General features: G+C 38.3%; 1 protein-coding gene across 4 annotated transcripts in view; it reads left to right on the forward strand.

Moving 5' to 3' along the window:
• UST (uronyl 2-sulfotransferase) overlaps positions 1 to 21,594 on the forward strand; it is a 156,534-nt gene that overhangs the window by 68,746 nt on the left and 66,194 nt on the right. For 3 of the 4 annotated variants that reach the window (XM_090135572.1, XM_031612151.2, XM_031612162.2), the window contains exons 3-4: positions 8,099 to 8,254; positions 16,482 to 16,561. In XM_090135572.1, the coding sequence (XP_089991698.1) occupies positions 8,099 to 8,254; positions 16,482 to 16,561 (236 nt within the window). The remainder of the gene's footprint in view (positions 1 to 8,098; positions 8,255 to 16,481; positions 16,562 to 21,594) is intronic. The other variant, XM_090135573.1, reaches the window with a different exon arrangement.

Genomic DNA, 21,594 nt, shown 5'->3' on the forward strand with positions numbered 1-21,594 from the left:
AAAAGCATGCTGTACTAAGAATGGGTGAGAGGAAAAGGTGTGATTAATGTTGCAGGTGTTCAGCTGTAGCCCTCAGCCATTCCCTGCTTGGTAGGATGATTCCCCCTCACCTGCTTCATCTCTGAGAGGAGATAGAGCTGCCACCACTTCCAAACATAGCAGAGGGATTACAGCCAGGAATCTGCTTGCGCATCAAGATAATGTCTAACATCAGCGACCACCTGAAAGTGCTAAGTGAACAGAACAGCTGCACTTCACCAACTTGTTTCCCTCTTTGTGTGCAAGTGCTGAATTTTAAAATTGTGGTAATTTCACATACCTGAAATAAACTCGGTTTTCTATTCTCTTTTGTGGGAAATCTTGTGCAACAGATTGCAGAAGTAGAGCTTATGCTCACCTGCATCTGCTGCTGTAGAGAAGTAAATCAAATGTGGGGGATAAAAGAAGCAAAAATAAATGCATTGACAGGGTGCACCCATAGATTTTAAAATGTACTGATTCATTTTATTTTCTCATGTTGCTGCATGTATAGATGTGCTACCTTGTGAAGGGTCTTGTTCTGAGACTTAACATACAGACCTCATTCTGCTTTGGACTGAGCTCTTGTTAGAATTGTAAGGATGCGGTATTTTCCAGATAAAAATTGTTTTAGGTTTTGATATTGACTGTATATATATCTGTGTTGTGGGACAAATAATTAACTTTGGAGGATGCTGTATAGTAATGCCTTTCTTTTGTCTTAGCAAGTCAGAGTACTGTGTCTACATCCAGTCTCCTTTTGTTGTTTGTGCTCTGTGCTTATGTTTTCAATTTATTTTGGTACTTAGGAATGCTGAATCGTTAGAGAACACATTTTAACTCATTCTTCCAAATATGTTAGCTGCCAAAAAGATGAAATGCTTTGTTTTTAAGTCATCCTTTTTCAATTGGATTAGTTTCTTAATGAAGATGTAAGATGTAACACAAGGCTCTTCTGTTTATTCTTCTGCCTTTTTTCAGTGCTCCACTGCAGCTGTATAGATTTCAGACTTTGCAAACAAACCTCACTCCTGTCTTTCTTGTGGTTTCCGGTTATGTTCAGTGACTCGTAAAGAAGATCATGCAGTCTAGTCTGCTTTAGAGTTGGGTACTTCAAAAAGCTTATCTTTTTCTAGTATCGCTACACTCTGCTGGTAGATAGACAGGTACCTGCGGGTATCTGGATGTGTTCAAAGCAGCTGACACTGTCTCCATGTCTTCAGACTGAACAGATATGGATTTGATGAATGGACCATTCAGTGGATAAGAAATTGGCTAGGTAATTGCACTAAGAAAGTTGGGATTATTTAGCCTAAAGAACAAAAGGCTCCAAGGAGATCTTATAGTGGCCTTCCAATTTTTAAAAAGAGCCTTCAGAAAAGGTGGGGGGAGTCTCTTTCTTAGGGAATGTAGTGGCAGGACAAGGAGTAATGTTTTTAAGCTAAAAATGGGTATGTTTAGATGACATTGGAAGAAATTCTTTACTCAGAGGGCAGTGAGGCACTGGCACAGGGTGCCCAGAGAAGCTCTGGACCCCCCCCATTACTGGAGATGTTCAGAGCCAGGTTGAATGAGGCCCTGGGCTTCCTGGTCTTGTGGAAGGTGTTCCTGACCATGGCAGGCGGTTGGAACTTGATTATTTTTAAAGACCTTCCCAACCCAAACCATTCTCTGATTCTGTGACTGTGTGATCTTTAAGCTCTGAAATTAAGTATGGTAGTACTTCATCTAATTATATCTATCTGGTTCAGCTGGAGGAGGAGAGTCTAACTCTTTCACATTTCAACCATGCTTTCTACTAAAATGTAAGTAAAAATGTAAAATGTGTTAGTAATTCTTTGTTGTCGTTGCTTTAAATGTGAGCGGCAACAAAGTGATTTCTGGTTAGAATTGGATTTCTTCTTTTTTAAAGTCTTCTGAGTGTGCTCTCTCTTATTGGCCTCAGTGTTTGTCTTCCTTGAAGTAGTCTTTGTCAAGCTTGCTAAAAACCTAATTGAAAAAAAGAGGCATCCGAGAAATCTAAGATCTCAAAGCATATAATTAAATTATACAGTCTGCCTTCTTGAAACCCACAATATGAGAACAAGTGTTCATTGGGATCAGTAGAAGGTAATGTAAAAATTAAATGCGTGGTGGTTAATATATTCTAGATTTTCTTTCTGGGGTGCTGGAACAGGAGGAGGAGAAATATCAGAGAAAAATGGGCTGCGGACACTGTTGGGGTTGTATGGTGGATAGCGATATGTAACATCAGCAAGTGCTTAATTTTGTGATCTTATAATTTTTGTCTGTGTTGATGCCACATTCACGTTGCGGAGGTGGAGTACTATCTGATCCCAAATTGTATCTGCTCAAAAAGGAGAAACCTGTTCTGGGATCAGCCTCTGACCTATCTTACATATAAGCACATAATTATCTACGTAATTTGTGGAACTAATGGACACCTTTCCGGGAATATGTGTCTCTGACATGAGTTATTTAACTGAGGAAATACTTCCTGGGCTGGAAAATGGTTGGCGAATTAGCACAAATATACTGCGTTTGGCTCAGTAAAAGTGGAATTATTAGGGCCTTTGGGTGGATCCCTAAATTGTTGGCACAGTGAGAAATTATCCGGCCTATTTTGTTAAGTGTGCAAAGGTTCACCTGGAAACAAAGCCTCCTCTGAAAACAGGAGCATGGATTTTTGTCACATTGTCTGAGAAATGGCTCTGCTTCTGAAAATGGCAGTTGTCATCCTTGTTGCAAAATGAATTTTCATTAAACATGATTTTTCTTCCTTTGGATTTAATTTGGAATGGTTCTTGTCACCTTCTTTAACTGTGAACAAAAAGGGAAAAGAAAATGACAAGTAAATTGCTGTATAGCTTTTCAAACCCTTGGAAAGAGCTGTTGTAATTATACTGTGGATTTTACTTTTTTATAGCTGTAAGTACTAATTCACATAACTCCAAAATGAATTATGTATTTGAATTGTTTCTTTTACCTTTGGGCTTTGATGCAGTGCTCAGTAAAGTCACTCTGTAATTGTTTTGAAGTTGTGCAGTGTTACATGACTATCACGTTCCCAGAGCATCACCTCAACAATTAGTTAGTCTATGTGATACGTACTCACATTGTATAATGAAATGTAATCCAATTAGGAGTTTGTAAATCTCAAATTGCTATTTATCATTTTGCTTCTGCTAGCATAATAGGAGCCTTTTTTCAAATGTCTCTTCTGCCATGATTTCTTATATTGTCTGATTCTTGCTGTTGTGTGTTTTGTGAGTGGGAAAACAAAAGTTCCTGTTTTAAAAAGGTTTTCAATGTCTTGCCTTTCTAGATCTGCTTGATTCAAACAGGTTTCTGGAAGAAGTATTTTTACTTCTAAGAAATAACTTAAACGCTTTCTAAAATGCTGAAAACAGATAAGCACTGTCCAAAGAGAATTGGTCACGTTAAACAAATACTTGCTCAAGTACCAAAAATCTCTCTGCTGCATGGCTTTGTTTATCAGGTGTAATTTTTGGTGCATTTCGGTGTTAAAGTGGAGTAGTGACGTAAATAAAACCTGAGCAAAGCTCCAGCAATGAATCCTTAAAGCTAGCCGTATTCAGCAGCACTACAAGTGAAGATTTGATTACAGTTAATTATTGTGTTCTTCTAAAGCAGTCTTAGAGCTGTAGCATTTATCTTGAATCTTGTCTGATTTTACCAAAGTGCATTCAGATGTTTTCTCAATCAGGGCATTGATATATTGGCCTCCTTCAAACTAAACAGTTGGCTGGAAATAATTGCCCCTTATTTCAGATTTCTCTATCTGTAGTGAGTATTTGTTTATGGTTTCTTTTTGAGGGGTTGTCATGGTTATTGTCTGTGTACAGAACAGAACTGCCCTACCTGAGAAAATGAGTTTTGGAGACAAAGGTGAGAACTGGCCAACTTAGAATCACTTGTTGATTTTGGCTGGCAAGTTGTTTGTATGTAGAACAGAAACTTTACAAAGCCCCACTTCTATTTTAATCTTTTAAGAATTCTAATTAAGAATTATATTAGTATGATTCTGCCAAAAGATATTGGCTAATCAAATCAGGGATTTAATTAGAAATTAAATTTAATCTGAGTCCAGTAAAATTCCACTTGAAATGAGTGAAATATCAGGTAGAAAACTTCACTCACTGTATTGCAAAATGCAACTCTGCTATGAAAATCAAAGCAGTTAATAATTGTGAAGCATTGTTTAATGTTTCCATAGCCTTACAAATTCTTACAAAATCAAATGTTAGTTACCTCTGTGCAATGCAGATGTTAAATTCATGACCTTTAGAGTTCTGAAGTCGTTAAGGGTGGGATTTTGAATTTCATAGAAAGAAAGGCTTCTGTGGAAAAGATTGATAAAGATTAAGCGAGGTAGGTTTCTCACAGAAAACTTTCATATACATGTTGCAAAAAGAGAAGGCTTTGTGTGTTCTGTGGGTTTTAGATGAGCCCTGGGAGGCCCACATTCACTACTGTATCAACAGATGAGACGTCCTGGAGAAAGCTCAACCAAACCAGCAACTGCCAAATACCTATTCCTTCCCCAGCTAATTTGAGGAATAATAGCTTTTATGGTTATGGTGCAGAGAAGGATATACTAAACATTGCTGATGGTAACAATAATAATGTTCCTTTGGTAATGATGTATAATGTTGACAAAAAAAATGCTGCGAATATTCTCAGTATGTTCCCATTCATTGTAAGGGTATCCCTATTTTTCCTTTTATTTTTTTTTTCTAGTTTGCAATTCTCTTTGGAAGTAATCTTAGGGGCTGCTTGAGGATTCATTTTGTTTCTGTGATGAAGATCTATTAGCTGCTCAAATATCATGAGACATACCAGAAATGCAGAACCAGGCCATGTATATGGAAACCCTTTTTTTCCAGCCTTCTTAATAGAAATACAAGCTTTCCCTATGTGAGTGGCATACATACACTGTTGTAGGTGAAACCGTGAGGTCCTGACAATGTTAGCCAATTAAAAAGGCTTGAAAGCAGATGCTTCTTCATCTATACCTTTTAATGCTGTTGCTTTTTGCTGTACCTAATATTTGTCTAATGTGATAATGTGACTTCAGAATGCCTTTTGCTGAAAAAATAACCCATGGAAATTGTCCAGGAAAACAAAACTGCATCCAGCTTCCTTTAGAACAGCGAATTTCTGCTTGTACTTTCTGATTTTCTGTTTTCCCAGTTTTATTATATGAGCTTCTAAACCGATCTGCAAATATTAAATATAACATGAAATAGTTCTTTCCTTGTAGTGATCCTGAGCAATAGAATCTTTCTATGTTTTTGTTTTATGTGGTTTTTTGTTTTGTTTTGTTTGTTTGATTTATAAAGACATGGTACATGTAGCAGTGGTACTCTGACTTCTGACACATTAGAAACATATACTGGAATGACAAAACATTCTACTCTTAGAATAAATAACAAAAGTTTTATTCATCTTACAAAGTGGACTGGATGGTCTTTTCTATATGCTGCAGGAATGGCTGTGCAAAGTAGATGCCTACAATATTTCTCATCATTCTGCTTTGATATCTAGCTTAAGTTGAGGAAATTCTGAAGTATCAAGCAGCAGTAGCATTTGGGCAGTAACAAGTACAGTGAAATGCATTGTACTCTGTTTTGAGGATCAGAATTCAAAGAGATGCTGCATGGGTGATAATGAGCTAAGGGACTGGCATTTTGAGGAGAAACATTAGGCTAAAATGTGCAGGGTCAGTGCTTCACCAGTCTTGTCTTCACTACCAGTGAGGATCAGCTGAAACTTAGGAGATACAAGGTTGATTTTTAATGGAATAGCTAAAATTACCATGCAATACATAATGGATAGTAAACAATGACCCTGTCTCAATATACTGAAGAAATCAGAACTGCTGAATGAACAGAAAACTACTTCTGCCAGATCATGTCTGCAGAGGATGCCTTTTTTGCCTGTTGTAAAAGCTGTGGTGTGCCTAGGTTAGTGACAGAGATCTGTAGGGGACGTAGATAGGGCAAAGCAAGGACAGAAGAGGAGAAGCATTGGTATACTGCTGGCACTGTACCTGGCATGACTGAATATAAACAAATAACTAAGGCTCTAATAGAAAAAAAAAAAAATCATGAAACATGTCTAAATTGTGATAGGATATATAATATTTAAAAGATAAGTCCATCAATCATGACACTGGTTTTCTTGACTCAATGGCAAGACAGACATTTTCCACATTTTCCAAAAGTGGAAAATGGCTGGTGCAAATGTATGAAAGCGGCTTAATGATCTTCAGTTTGTAACCTGGCAGTTAATAAAAGGTATTTCTACATATTCATTTGGAGAAGTAATTGACAAGCTTTTCCCTGCTGGCTGTAATAGCTAAGAAAGGTAATAGCTAAGAGGCAACTTCAGTCCGTGGAGCAGAGACAGGTACTCATCCGTTTGCGTCAGATCTCAGTTTGGCAAGCCTGCAGGTTGCTGTTTTCAAGATGGTAATTCTAAATCTTAATTTTTTCTAAGTTTTAATTCTAAATTCTAATTTAATGTACAATTTTACATTAGATGCAGACAGACATGCAGCCATAATTCATCACTGGGCTTACTGTAATGAAGGATATTGTGATTGTTTTCTACGCCCACAAATCACGATAACACATTCACCTCTCAGTTATCCAATTCTTTCTTCCATGAAAGTTGTGACTGTAGAGCCGTCACCTTTCCCTGGATGATTTGGGAGTCAAACCAGACTGCTTTGTGTGTTGTTGATCTTGTTATTCCCATGATTGCTCTAAACTGAACTTCAATACACCTGGTAATAAAACTCCTTGATTAAAATGCTAAACCTGATAATGTTAGTCAAACATACAAAGCAGTGTCAGTGGCATGTTGCTATGTTTATTTTTGAAGAACTTCTTATCTAGAATACTTAAGCTGCCTAAAAACATTTAGTTCACTATTATTAAAAGCTCTGATAGTTGTGCCTCACAAAAATACTAGTACAATCACCCAAGTACCCCACCTGAACCCCTGGCCTCTCTGTTCTTTGCCTCAAAGGCAGTAATAAATATCATACAATAACTGTTGCTAAACTATGGTAGGAATTTTGGAGAAATAACTGGGAAAAGAAATATCAAACTTTTCTACCCTCTCTTTACCCTCTCTTTTGTGCTTTGGAGCCCCCAAAAAACTTGTCTACAGGTTCAGAGTGATGATATTTGTAAAGAACATCGAGGCCTGCAGCACATGCATGAGGTGTGCCAGGCCTAGGATCGCAGCTGCCTATTCTGTTAAATTATTCAGATAAATCCTAGGCATTGTTTTAGCCCAAGTCAACTAACAATGTCCCAAACAAACAGGGAGGGAGAGCATGCTGCAATAGTGATTTGGGCTGGAGACCACTGCCAGTAGGCAGTTGAGATGTGTCCAGTCTGGTTTGACATCGAGTGAACATCACCTGTGTGACCAGAGTTTGCCATTTGTCCTCCAGGCCCAGCAGTTGCTAATGGTGTTGTTTGTTGCACAAGTACGTGCCTCTCTAGTGTCAGATTCCTTCTGTAGGTCTTCAGAAGATTTTTGTTTATATTTAAGATGGAAATGATTAATTTTAACTCTCTCCAGTTGGTTGCTGCTTTCCTTTTTTTTTTTTTTTTCTTTTAAACTGAAGTTTTGCAACTCAAGCATTCCTCTTTCATTAGTCAACTTCACTTGGAGCTGCCAAACTGCAGTGCTCGTTCACTGCAGTTCGTTGTATGGAGGCAGTCAGTATGCTTAAGCTCATCACCATCTTCACTGGAAGTCATCAGCAGTAGTTTAGTGTTTCTTGAGTGGCTACTAATCTGCGCTGTTACTGTAAACTGTATCACAAGGGGAAATTCTGTTTGTCATCTCCTGAATGATGTGCTTTTTATTCTGAAGAGCTGATAGCTTGCTGCTGGAAGTGAATCCTTCTGATGTGAGCAGAATCCTAGAAATTCTCTTCTACATATCTGTTGGTATACTGGCAAAATATTCTCTGACTGAGATACAAAAAAGCAAAAATACCAATATACTGACTCCATATTTTTCAATCTTTACTTAGGTACTTCCTTTCCCCAGCCAGGTGGTCTACAACAGAGTTGGAAAGTGTGGGAGTAGAACTGTGGTTTTGCTTTTGAGAATTTTATCAGAAAAACATGGATTCAACCTGGTAACATCTGACATTCATAACAAAACAAGACTGACAAAAAATGAACAGGTAAGCTTCTCCTGCTCAACTTAGAGCCTATTCTCTTATTGCGTTTGTGAAGCTGAGAAACAAAGGCATATACAAGCAGAAATCACACTGAAAAGTTGTATTACTGCTTTCACCTGAGTAACGTGCCAGAAATCATCATCCTTGAAGTGGCTTCAGTTAACAGGAGAAATGAATGGTAGAGCCAAGAGCAACACGATGTGGAGGGTTACAAGAAAAACTTGCTCTTGAATGTACTCAGCATAGCAATTAGCCCAGCGTCAGTCCAGAGATGTAAGAAGGGTTACTACAAGTGAAGTTAGGTGCTAACAGCTTCTGGGACCTGTATTAATGTATCTGCAGGGCACAGCCATTTGTCATATAGACATGCTAGCACATGCAGTGCTAGCTTGGGTCTCTTAAGCAGAGTACATATAAGTAAAAGCCAGCAGTTTCTAATCCACCTTTAATAATCACTTGCTTCAAAAAATTTTTACCCATGTCCATGGTAAACCATGTTGCCATAGTCTAACACATCCTTGATCCTGTCTCAGCCTCTTACTCATCTGCCTTTTTCATGTTATTATGTATTATAAATACAAGTGAAACCCCTCTATCTAGATACTCCTTTTTTATGTTCCCTTAAACTCATGTTTCATTAAAACTATAAAGGACATCCTTTTTGCAACTTTGAGACCAAAAGATTTTATTATTTATATTCATTTGTATCTTGGATAACCATGTGCTCACAAGTGTCAATGCCATCAATAGATATTGATGCATGTAACTCAAAAAAAACCCAGTCTCCAAAGTGTACTGATTAATTCATATACACATGGTTGTTTCATGTTACCCACAGCTGTTCTTTTGATCTGCTGATTCAGGTAAATGCTGCAGCTAATGCCTGCATCACTCCTAAGATTAGCAAACCGCAAGAGGATGTATGCAGTGATCAAAATACAGACTTAGGCCTACCAGTGACAACATCCTGTGGTTAGGGGTTATTTATCTGTAGCCTTTTTATGAGCATAAGTTTCAGTGTTTGTTATTTTGGATATAACAGTTTGTTCCGATTTAAAATTTGAGAGCAGATGTTGCTACTGCAGTTCCCAAGTTCCCTCCTTCCAGTATTGCCATCAAGATCCCACAGGCAGTGAGCGGATCACCTACGCTTTTAGGGCCCTTGTGGCTGGGGGACTGGCAATCCAGGGCTGCCACAGCAGCCAAAAGACTGTGGAGGAAGCCAGTGTCACCCCTGCTACCCTGCTTAGCCCCACTCATTGACTGATGGCAGAGACAGAGCCTGAGGCTGCAGCTGTCACAGCTTCCTTGTGTGCATATGGGCTGCTAGCACCACGCTGTCAGCAATGTGCAGCCTGGGGAGTTTGCAGAATGGCTCCACTGGATCAGAGGGCAAACTATCATGCGTTATTCTGTCTTCTTTTAACTATTTCTGCTTAATTGTTGGGTATGGGGTAGGTGATTTTCGTTGGCATGATTGTTTTTGTGTTTTGGGTTGTTTCAGTTTTGTTTTGATTCATTACTGATTAGGAGATGTATAAGAAAATCTAAAATCCTCTGAGGTAGCAACAGCCACAATCTTTCACCCTTATAATCTATTACGTTTCTCTGGTATGCAGAAACATGTTAAACATAGTGAAAGATCATATGTAAACAGTCTTCCCTGCTTCAATCTGAAATATCAGAAAGCCCAGACTGAATTTTAATGCAATAGTTGCATTGTTTTTTGCACTCCACAAGCTGTTTGGTTGCCATATGGGAAATACCCAGGAACACAGATAGTGGAGTATGTATTGCTATAGAGCTGAGGATTTACTTTCTGTTTTGCTCTGCAGTAAGTTTAGTCTCTTTATTTTGATTTATGGCTTATTTACATAGTTACAATAGGTTCAGAATGTAATGATTACTTTTGCTAGAAAGCACAGGTTACATGCCTGGCAACACTAACTTTTCTCTTGATTAAGGTATTTTCAGTTGTATTTTGATTTTTTTCATGAGTAGAATATGAACAACAAAGTATTAAATTGAATAGAATCATAGAATCATTTGAGGTGGAAGGGAGCCTTAAAAGGCATCTAGTCCAAATGCCTTGCAATGAACAGGGACATCTACAACTATGTAAGGTTTCTCAGAGCCCCATCCAGCCTGACTGTGAATGACTCTGAGAATGGAGCATCTGGGCAACCTGCTTCAATGCTTCACTACTCTCATCATAAAAAACTTTCTGCTTATAATTAATCTTGGTCTCCCCTCTTTTAGTTTGAAACCATTTTGTCTTGTTCTACCACTGTGGACACTGCTGAAGAGTCTGGCCCCTTCTTTTTTATACCCCCCATTTAGATATTAGAAAGATGCTATCAGGTCTCCTGGTGCCTTTTCTTCTCCAGGTTGAACAGCCCTAGCTCTCTCAGCCTGTCCTCATAGGAGAGGTGTTCCATCCCTTGGATTATTTTTGCAGCCCTTCTCTGGATGCACTCTAGCAGGTCCATGTCTCTCCTGTACTGAGAACTGCACATCTGGATGTAGCACTCCAGGTGAGGCCTCACCAGTGCAGAGTAGAGGGGCAGGTTCACCTCCCTTGACCTGCTGGCCTCATTTCTTTTGATGCAGCCTAAGATACAGTTGGCTTTCTGGGCTGCAAAGGCACATTGCTGGCTCATGTCCAGCTTACCATCCACCAATACTCTCAAGTCTTTTCAGCAGGGTTGTGCTCCATCCTTTCATCCTTCAGCTTTTAATGATAGTGGAGGTTGCCAAGACCTGCGTACAAGACCTGGCAGTTGGTTTTGTTGAAATGCATGAGGTTCTTCCTGAGCCTGTCTACATCTCTATGGATGGTGTCCCATCCCTCGGGTGTGTCAGCCACACTACGCAGCTTAGTGTCATCTACAAACTTGCTGAGGGTGCACTCAGTCCCACTGTTGAGGTCATTGATGAAGATGTTGAAGAGCATTAGTTCCAGTACTGAGCCGTGAGGGATACCATTTGTCTCTGATTTCCATCTGGATGTTGATACATTAACCACTACTCTCTGGGTACAATTAGCAACAAGTTTTTTGTCCATTGAACAATGCATTCATCAAGTCCATATCTTTCCAGTTTGGAGATAAGGATGTTATGGGACCTATGTGAGAGGTATTACTGAAGTCCAGATAGATGACGTCAGTGGCTCTTTCCTTGTCCACTGATGCAGTGACACCATCATAAAAGGCCACTAGGTTGGTCAAGCAGCATTTGCCCTTGGTGAAGCCATGCTGGTTGTTCTGTATCACTTCCTCCTCTTTTATGTGCCTTATCATAGCTTCCAGGCAAATCTGTTCCATGATCTTCCCTAGCACAGAGGTGAGGCTGACAGGTCAGTAGTTGCCTATGTTGCCTTTCTACCCATCTGAAAAATCAGTGTGACATTGCCCTTTTTTCCCAGGGACTTCACCTGACTGCCATGACTTTACAAATATTATTGAGAATGGCTTGTTGACCACATCAGCCAGTTATCTTATGAATCTGGGATGCATCTCATCAGGACCGATAGACTTATGGCTATTAAGGTTCCTCAGGTGGTTTCAAACATGATTGTCACTTATGGTGGGGTGGACATCGCTTCCCCAGTCCCCATCTTCTGACCCACTAACTCGAGGGGGTGTGAAGAGCAGTTGCTGGTGAAGACTGAGGCAAAAAAATTGTTGAGTACCTCAGCCTTCTCCTTGTCCATTGTTGCTGGCCTGCCTGTATTGCTCAATGGAGTGGAGGGAAGGGGCATATGCGTTGTTGTTCTTTCTCCCATCTTTAATGTGGTATAAGAAGCAATTAAGAGAATGAATGGTCTCAGGTTCCAGGCATTAGAATGAGAGAAAAGAGGAATGGGCTGGGCTGTATGCTCCCAGCATGAGCATGGGCTACTTGCTTGAGATGTTTCTTCCTCCTGTCATTTGTCTGTCCTGTGTTTGATTAGAGGTTTGGTCCAGCCAAGATTTTTCTGTAAATATTTAGCTTGTGCAGTCTGCTAGTGTTAAATAAAGTTAAGTACGTAGGTGTTCTTAATGACTATGGACATTACGTGTAACTGAAATCCGTATGCTGGGTGCCTTTTACAGTTGTCTTAGTAAGAAATCTTCCCAAATTACGTCTACCTGCCAGCAATTAGGAGTGCAGCCATTGAACATCCGTGGGCATAAGGGAGAGGCTTCTGGGAAAAGATGAGTTAATTTTTGCCTTACCATTCACTGTAATGTTTTCAGTCAACAATTGGAAACTTGTAATTACAGAACTTATGTGTAGAATTTATGTATACAAACGCAACCTAATTGATGTGGCTTTAAAGTGACAGATGTACCAATGCAAAATGAATTCTTCCCATCCTCTAATTACCTCTGTCCCCAGTTCCTGGATTCAGAGAAGGAAAAATTACTATGTTTACAGATATGCAAATACTGATACGTATGGGAGTAACTGATTGTCCTCACATCATTTCCCTCTACTACACATCCTTTGGACGGGCACCAGCTTCATTCATAATTCAGGTTTAACACACTAGTTTTTTCTTGAGTGCTTTTAAAGATAGAAAATTGGTCCTAAGCAACTTGGGGAGTTTAAGAAAATTTTGAAACAATTCCAAATCTCAGAGAGTTAAAATGAAGATTGGGTCTCATTCCTGTGAGCTATGAATTGTTTATGGAAATGAAGTAATACCAAGATGAAAGTGATATATCAAGTACCTGTAGATACTTGCGCCTCCTGGATACTACTTGCCTTCAGGAGTGACGGTAGCCTGTATAGAAGAAGGTAAATAACTCAAAAGAGAGTCAGATTCAGATAATCTTTTATCCTATTTGTATTAGTTAGAGGAAACCATAGTGTCATCCATCTGATCTGACCTGGAAAATCATGTATCCTATCTTTGTACATTGTGACCACAGATTCTCTCCCAATGAAACACAGCAGCTTGAGAGAATAGGAATGTGTTTTATGTTCTCTAGGCAAGATAATCATATGATTATTTCTTTTTTGCTCCCAGATTTACCTATTACAAATCTTGAAATAAACAGGACTGCTCTGAGCAGTTCTATGGTGGAGGATAGGTGTTTATGGAAGAGAGAGATGTCCTGTCTTGCAAGGCTGGGTTGAGTTTTGGTGTAGGAGCGATGATGTGGCTGGAACAAAGCCATCCTCCATGTTTCTTTCCTTATGGGCAGGGCTCCTTGCAGTCTCACTCCAAGTCATTTTATTGTGCCATCTACTGGATTGTTATTTGCAACGCAGCAATGACCAAATATAAATAACACTGCTGATGCTAAGCATGATGACTTGATTAAGTTGGCCAGCTGAGATCCTAAAATTATAGTGTGGAACAGTAGTCTAAGGGAAAACTTTTCTGTGAGTGTGGCCTCTTGGTTTTCTTGCTCAGATGGACATTAGGATTCAAAAATGATTTGCAGTTTATAGAGTTGCCTCTGCAGATCTGGTCTTTTTTAAAGGTCTTGTTTAAGGGTGAGTGCAGAAATTGAGTTTTGGAGAAAAAAGTAGAATGAAAGCTTAAAGAAAGTGTCACAATGGTAAAAGATGTTATGCTAGGGAGCAAAGCAGCATTTAGGGTGGTTTAAAATTATTTGCCAGATGGTACTTCTATCTCTTCCCTTCCATCATTGCCATTCCATTCAAAGGTACTTGCTTTCTAGGGGTCTCGAACACTACTCATTCTCTCCATGTGTCATCCATGGGTTTACCAGTCTTCTTGTAGAAGAGATCTTCTAGAGGCCCTACTCCTCTGGGAGATACTGAAAGATTTTTTTATTTCTTTTTGCATCACTTTAAAAAGAGGGCTGATTTCTTTTGTATTCCTGAGCAGTACATTTGGCTCATTAAGCTGAAAGCAGTTCAGCACAAGTGGGATCAGAGAGAGAGGAGCCCTTGGGAAATATGGCCACAATTTGCATGTGGCCATGAGCCATTACGATTATTTATTTTTCCCTCCTGGCATCTGTGTGTTGTATCTTTTGAGCCTTACTTACTCTTTTGGCAGGGTTTTTAAAAGAATGTTTTGTACTTGTTTGTTCATATGCACATTGTAGCTTTATCCACATCTGCGTACAAGTCCTGTTGAACATTAAGTGTCTAAATGTGAAGGTACTTCAAGTCAAAACAGAATTCTGCATCTGCTTTAGAGTAAGTTATTATAGCACAAGAGATTGAGTTTGGTAGCAAGAGCTTTAAAAAAGAAAAAAAACAAAACAAAACAAAAAAAAAAACAAACCAAAACAAACAAAAAAAACAACAACAATGAAAAAAAACCCACCAGGCAGCCAGATGCTGTCCAGCATCTTTGCAGAGTGCCTTTGTTCCTGATGCAGAAGTACCCTGCTAGTCCAGCAGCAGACTGACTCAAGCCTGCCACACGAGGTGAAGCACAATGAGAAGTACTGTGTTATTTCAGTGAGAATCAGCACAGTGCTGGCCAGTTGTTACCTGCTGCAGAGTTAGGCAAGGGATGCTCCTGTACTCACATGTACCCCTCCAATTTGTCTCATTACTATGTTAAAGTAACCCATGTATTTAAACTCAAGGTAATTACTTCTTACATTTATAGTCATGGAATCACAGAATCCTTAGAGTTGGAAGGATCTTTAAGGTCATCTAGTCCAACTCCCCTGTGTTGAACAGGTAATAATCTTTATATCTTGTATTTATGCTATAATGATGATTCTTTGTTTATTCTGAGATGGAATTACAGTGGTGACAATAGTGAGTTTTTTATCCTGTATGAATATCTTCATTTTGCCATTCAGGCAGACAGAGTAACAGATAAAATACCCATATATCATAAAGCTTCATACAGTTCTGAGGGTTTCAGTTCTCTTGTAACTTGGCTGGATGACAACAAACACACAAAAAAATAAACTAAGTGAGACATCTGATATCCAGTCTTTAGAGTATCTATCTCCTCTGTTTCATTCTGAAAGCAAGGCAGACAAATACAATTTTTTTGGCAGAGAAAGTGACCAGTCCTAACTAAATGTCAATTTATTTGCTTTGCTAGGAAAGCCCTTGTCTTCTGAGAACATTAACAATATAAACTCAATGTGATCATTATTAGAAAGTGTCATGGGCTTTCTAAATGGGGGCTGGGCAAGTTCTTCTCTTGAGGTTGCTGAATTTCTTGTATGCTGTATTTTTATTGTACAGGCGGAGCTTTGTGAATACTTGTTTGTACTTGAACAATCCAGAATCTGAATATGACCATCTAAAGCCTATTCCCTTCTTGCTGTATTATTATATATATATATATGTATATATATATATATATATATGGATATATATATTTTTTTTTAATCATGTGTTTTCTCTTTGTTTTCTTGTTTCACTTTTCTTCTATTCATACTCTTTATTTCTTTTGGTCACCTCTTGTTTTTGTTCTATTGTTTTGGGTTTATTGTCTTCTTAGACATAAAGCTTCATATACTCAAACTCATTTAACAAGGAAAGGCCCATCCTGAGAAGATGAATGAACTATTTGTTTCAGTGCTTGTTGTGCACACAAGTGTATACAATTGTTGAAGGTAGAGAAGAGCATATTTGTATGTATGCTTTTTTTATTTGGTTCCAGGAATTAAATGTCTATGCCTTGTCTTGTCTGAAAGACAAAGACAGGATGTGTATCCTAGGGAAAAAACGGAGAATGCAAGGTGGATAAGAAGGAACAAAGTGTAACATACAATGTAAAAATCATGGCAAAATGTCAGAATATCAAAACAGAAAAACAAAAAATAAAATAATTATTGATATCTCTTAGAGGTAGCTCAATATTTGTATGGTCTGGACATGATTTTCTGCCATGCTCTTCTGTCCCAAATTGATTGAGCTCCTGCTTTCTGTTGCATTTTCAGACATTTTTCATTTTGGCATTCTATCTGATAGTGTCAGTGTCTTCAGAAGACAGCAGCTGCTTGCTGTCTTTAGATTTTTCCTTTAGCTTATGCCTTTCTTTAAATTGATACCACTTTTGGAAGTATGTTAGCTTTGTGATGTCATAGTAGTGTTTACATCTTTAACCTTTTTCTTAGGCCTGAAATAGTAGTAGTGCTATCTTGGTAACAGTGTTTGGGAGGGATAGTGGAGAAGAACCTGAGTAATGCTGACTTGAAAATTAAACCACTGTATATTGTTTGATAGTTATATTTGTCTCCAGGTATGCCTTGCAATAACATGGATAATTTGATTTGTTAATTCTTTTTAGATGGAATTGATTAAAAACATAAGCACTGCTGAGCAGCCCTATTTATTCACTAGACATGTTCATTTCCTCAACTTCTCAAGGTAAGACATTTTTTCATTTAAAAATATTTTTCATTGGTTGTAATACAGAAAATATATTCCTTTCTTTTTTTAAACATAAATGATACAATAGACCTTTTCTCTTTTCTGGCAACGAAAGTTGCATTTAGAGGAGATTTTTCCTGCTGTCTCTCTGCTACCAAATAGTTATGTTTTTGAAAATCCAGAAAGCTGTTGCATGCTTTTACCATTGGGGTTACCTTGATTTATAACATTTCCAGCCAACAAGTATGAGGTGACAACTTGGGTGTTTAAGCCGTGCATTAGTGTTTTAAAAGTGGCAGCAGACTTTCCTGAATGTTTCATCTCTGTGTGCTAGTCTATGAATGAAAACTCCACTAAGTTGTTAATTATTTTTGTATCTGGGCTTTTATGTAACCAATTTAATTTTGTATTGGTAAAACAGTCCAGATTCTGTAGAATACAGATGTATAGACCATGCAAATGAATTACACTCTGTATCATGAGAGTGTAATCTTTTCTGTAATAAAAAGTAGCAGCAGTAAGACTCTAGAGACATTTATAGCATAGAATGTGAAGAAAAATGAGTTTGGATGAAACTTCTGAGGAGTTTTTGGAAGCATGTGAGTGAGTTGTGCCAGTTAGCATTAAGCCAGGATACAGAGATTAAAGCTGACTGCAGATGATTATTGCCCAGGCTTTAAATTTAATTTTAAAATTATATTCAGGATCTATGCCATCTGTGCTACTAATTTGGACTCCTGGTGTTTAGATAAAAGAATTTCTGCAGAAGTGTGAATTTTCTAGAGGTCTTTGCAGAAGCCTGCCTAGCTGCCCGGTGTTTTGTTTATGCAGTAATGTTAGTGCATCTGCTTTGAGTGTATGGCTTCAGGCATGGGTGGAGAATGTGTAGTAAGGGAGGTGTTTTTTCAGAAAATACACTGTTTTGAGGAATAGAAAGTTCATCTTGCCCGTAACTGAATATGGGCATGATTTCATTGCATGAAAACCCAAAGAGTTAAACAGAATTTTGATCTTCTCTAGTTTGATTCTGCAACAATTCTGTTTACCTTATTTTTAAATTATAAAACTCATTAGAATAGGACTTCACATCTTTGGTAAATAATCTCTTCTCCCAGCTGAAATGCAGGATCAAACAAGTAACATGCCTGAGGGTCAAAGGGAAGTTCTTGAATGAAACTGATTTTTCACAGATGGTACATAGCATTAGATATATGAGAAAAACATGAACATGTTTACCTCTTGCTCCTCCTATGATTCCATTTCCTATAAATATAATGCATCCTTGTCATGCAGGTAATGTGTTTCTTTTGTGTATCCATAAGATTAAATCTGTCTACACTTTTCTTCCAGTACAGATTTGTGACAATATATAGAACTACATGAAATGTATAAAAACATTTGCGATTTCCTTTTGGTTGTCACTTGCAAACCTAAAGAATGTATTTTTCCTTTTGCTGAGAGAGATTTGTTTTAATTAGCAGCTCTCTGGTGTGAAGAGACTGATTAGTAATTTGAATGAAATATCATTAAAGTTCATCAACTTTGCTTAATTTAGGTTTAGCATTTTGTAGTGTTTTCTGATAAACATAATATTTGTGAGAGTTTTAGTCTAGTTTCAAAATCTATTGGTGATGTTACATCTAACTGTGGTGTCAACATAAAAGCCAAGTGATACTGTAAAAATTAAAAGAAACAGCATCAAAGTATCAGTGTGGTGTTTTGTGACTGTCAACTCAAGACCTTATGCAGCTAATGTTAGTCAGAAGTCAGTACAGTGGAGAGTGGAACAGAATCATAGGACCATGGAATGACTTGGAATGGAAGGGACATTAAAGACCATCCAGTTCTAACTCGCCTGCAATGGGTAGGATTGCCAATGACTAGATCAGCTTGCCCAGTTTCCCATTCAACCTGCCCTTGAACACTTCAGGAGTGGGGCACACGTAACTCCTTTGGGCAAAAAATACAAGATAACACAGCTTAAAGATTGAAGAGGCCCACTTCACAAAGAAAGGGACCACACTTTCTTCAAGGCATTGTAGCAGAACCATTCTGAGAGATAACAAAGTTTTTCATGGACAGCCATGCTGGGCATTAGTCCAGCAACCAAACCTACTTCTCATTTTGTATTTTATACCTTTGGAACTTAGGGTTTTATTTGCAGAAAGGGACAGAGAACACTTTATTCTCCTTCTACCTGTGCTTGCTGAGCAGACAAGTAGGAGGTAAAAGCAAGTTATCTTCACTACTCTTCCAGTAAGCTTCAAGGTCATTCCTTTTTTTTTTTTAAACTTCCTTCAGAATCCACAGGGATTGCTGTAAACAGTTTAAAGCATATAGTTGGGTATTAAAGAAGGAGATAAAACATAAGCACAGTCCTGCAAAACAGAAGTTTGCTTCACCTCCAGTTTTTGATGCTTCTCAGTTTCCCAAATGGTAGTAAGAAAAATAAACATGCTTTTTGTTTAATGTCCCTGATGTGAATAACAGCATTCACAAATCATTTAGATTTTCCTCTTTTGCAACCTGCACCTGCTTATAAACTTGTCAGCACTTAAAGCACTCTGAATATTCAGAAAAACATGTCATTTAGATTGTTTCCAACTGGAGGAAAAAAGAAAAAAGAAAAAGAAAAAAAAAAAAAAAAGAAAGGCCTATATTGCCTTTAGCTTCTTTCCAGAAAAAAATCTCCTGTGGAAGGGAACAAGGCTTAGGTCACTGATGAATTTGAGCACAAACATGTTTCAGAGGCACAGTTAGTTCTGCTGAATAAAATTCTGAAAATGCAAAACTATAGTGCTTGCCAGCAACATTTTCCTCTATCTTTGAAGAATGGTTTAAGAGTGTGCGCTCCTTCAGCTGCAGTCACTGAATCTTCACTTACTTTCCTGTGGACTAGTCTTTCTTTAGTTTGGTATTATCTTTCCTCAATTCAAAATAGTACAGAGAGGCAGATAAAAAGTTAAATCTCAACAGAATGCATTAAATCAGAAACATTAACTTTTACTGACATAAACCTAATAGATTGCAGCTTCTAACAGAAAGATTTTTTTTAAAGTGTGTTTTCTGCTGTTCTCTGACATGAGGGAATTTTTGTGTGGCACTTGTCATAGACCAATTAAGGAAAAACTTAGTTAGCAGTGTTTCACAGTTTGTATTTCCAGTCTACCCCGTGCAGATAGGGCTGGCTTTAGGAGACATCCCTATGTTCCATCCAGTCTGTTTCAGGACCATTGCTTTGGGGAGGATGGAGCTGTTTATTGAATTCTTTGAATATGATTCCGGAACGATACTTTTTGTTATGGCTCCGTAATCATCATCCTGTTCAGGTAATCTTAAACGTTGGACTGACCTATTCATATCTGGCTTTCTTCTGATAACCTTACTTTGAAATGTTCTTATCTATAGAAAGAATTGTTTTGATGCTTTTTTGCTTGGTACTGGCTGTTGCTGGTGAGGCTAGCTGAGCATGTTTTCTTGCTCTTAATTGGAAAAAAGGTATATTTCTCAGAAGTCTTCCATAAAACATCCAAGATGTTTGAAACCTTCTAATTACACTGATTCCACCGCTTCCTTTGGTACTTTGTTCCAGTTATCTGTCAGTTTTACAGTTACAGTGGAAATTAGTCACAATAATTTGAATTCCTCTGTGTGTTGCCAGTGGGATTTAGATTCTCATTTAATTAAATGTTTTCTATTCTCTAGTGCTTCTCACCATGCATCCATCCACTGCTGCCACTGCTGTTTCCAAACACCTTTCAGTCTTCCTTTTGATAACAGCAGCTCTTAATTCTCTTGCAGTTGGGTGCTTTTCTTATCCATTTAATACTTCTATATTTTTCTCTGAAATTTCTTCAGTATCTCCGTAGCCTTCACAGAATGTAAATGGTCCGTATTCCAAACTAGTGTAAACTTTACTAATATGTATGTGCTATGGGAAAAGGAATAATTATGCTCTAAACAGATAGGAAAAACGAGTAAACAATCAAGAGAAAAAAAACACCATAGATATTTCTTTGCAGTTCTCATGTTTACACTCTCTAAAATTACATTTTCACCAGAATAATCTGGCCGCTTAGAGTGATTTTCCAAACAACTCACTGCTGTTTTCTAGACTGCGTTCTAGTCACTATTTAAGACCCTATCATTCTATGGAAATGGCCCTTATTATTAAAGGGTGGTGGGCATGGAACGGGCTGCCCAAGGCAGTGGGCATGGCCCCAAGAGCTGGAGTTCAAGAAGTGTTTGGACAGCACTCTCAGACACAGGATTTGATTTTGGGTGGAGCCAGGGGTTGCACTTGATCCCTGTGGGTCCCTTCAAACTCAGGATATTATATGATTTTAAAATAGTGGGTCCTTTTGTGGCATCTTTCATAAAGTCTTCCATGTCTCTGAATTCAATTTTCTATATTAATATTGCTGTGGAAAGCTTCCAAAATGTTAATCACTAGGAAATACTTAAAACCATCTATGCTAGAAAAAGGAACAGGTTTATATGTCATTGCTGCTTTTGCTGAGATTGCAAGTGTTAGTAGAAGATGCAAATAGCATAGCATTAGGCTGCAGAAGCTTTGAAGAACTGGAATAGGTTGGAGAAGCACAGAAAGTTATCTCATGATAGCTGCAGGTTGCTCGCTGTGCTTTATCATAGATGCCCATGGTTTGTTTATTTAAGGTGAGAAAAATCTGTCAGGAAGAAGTTTCAAGATTGTGGAAAAGCCCCACTTGAACTCTTAGTAAAATCTCCTATTAATTAAATAGCTATTATAGTCTTTGGGCAAGCATTCAAGGTCCTTGAAGTGCGCTCCAAGTGTCACAGGTTTCAGAGAAGCAGAACATTTGCAGGAATGCATATAGGGACAGTTAGGCCAAACTGTGGTACAGAATGAGTCAGGGATCAGGAGAGTTGCACAACTCCCAGTATGGATGTGGTAAGGCAGCTTTCCTCCCTCCAACACCTAATTGCAGTAAGTGTGCTTGGATCTTCAGTGCATGCACTTAAAGCTCCTAGTTCAGGGAGAACTGGAA

This window comes from Phasianus colchicus, chromosome 2, assembly GCF_987193195.1.
Source record: "Phasianus colchicus chromosome 2, bPhaCol1.hap1.1, whole genome shotgun sequence".
In the NCBI taxonomy this organism is placed as follows: domain Eukaryota; kingdom Metazoa; phylum Chordata; class Aves; order Galliformes; family Phasianidae; genus Phasianus; species Phasianus colchicus.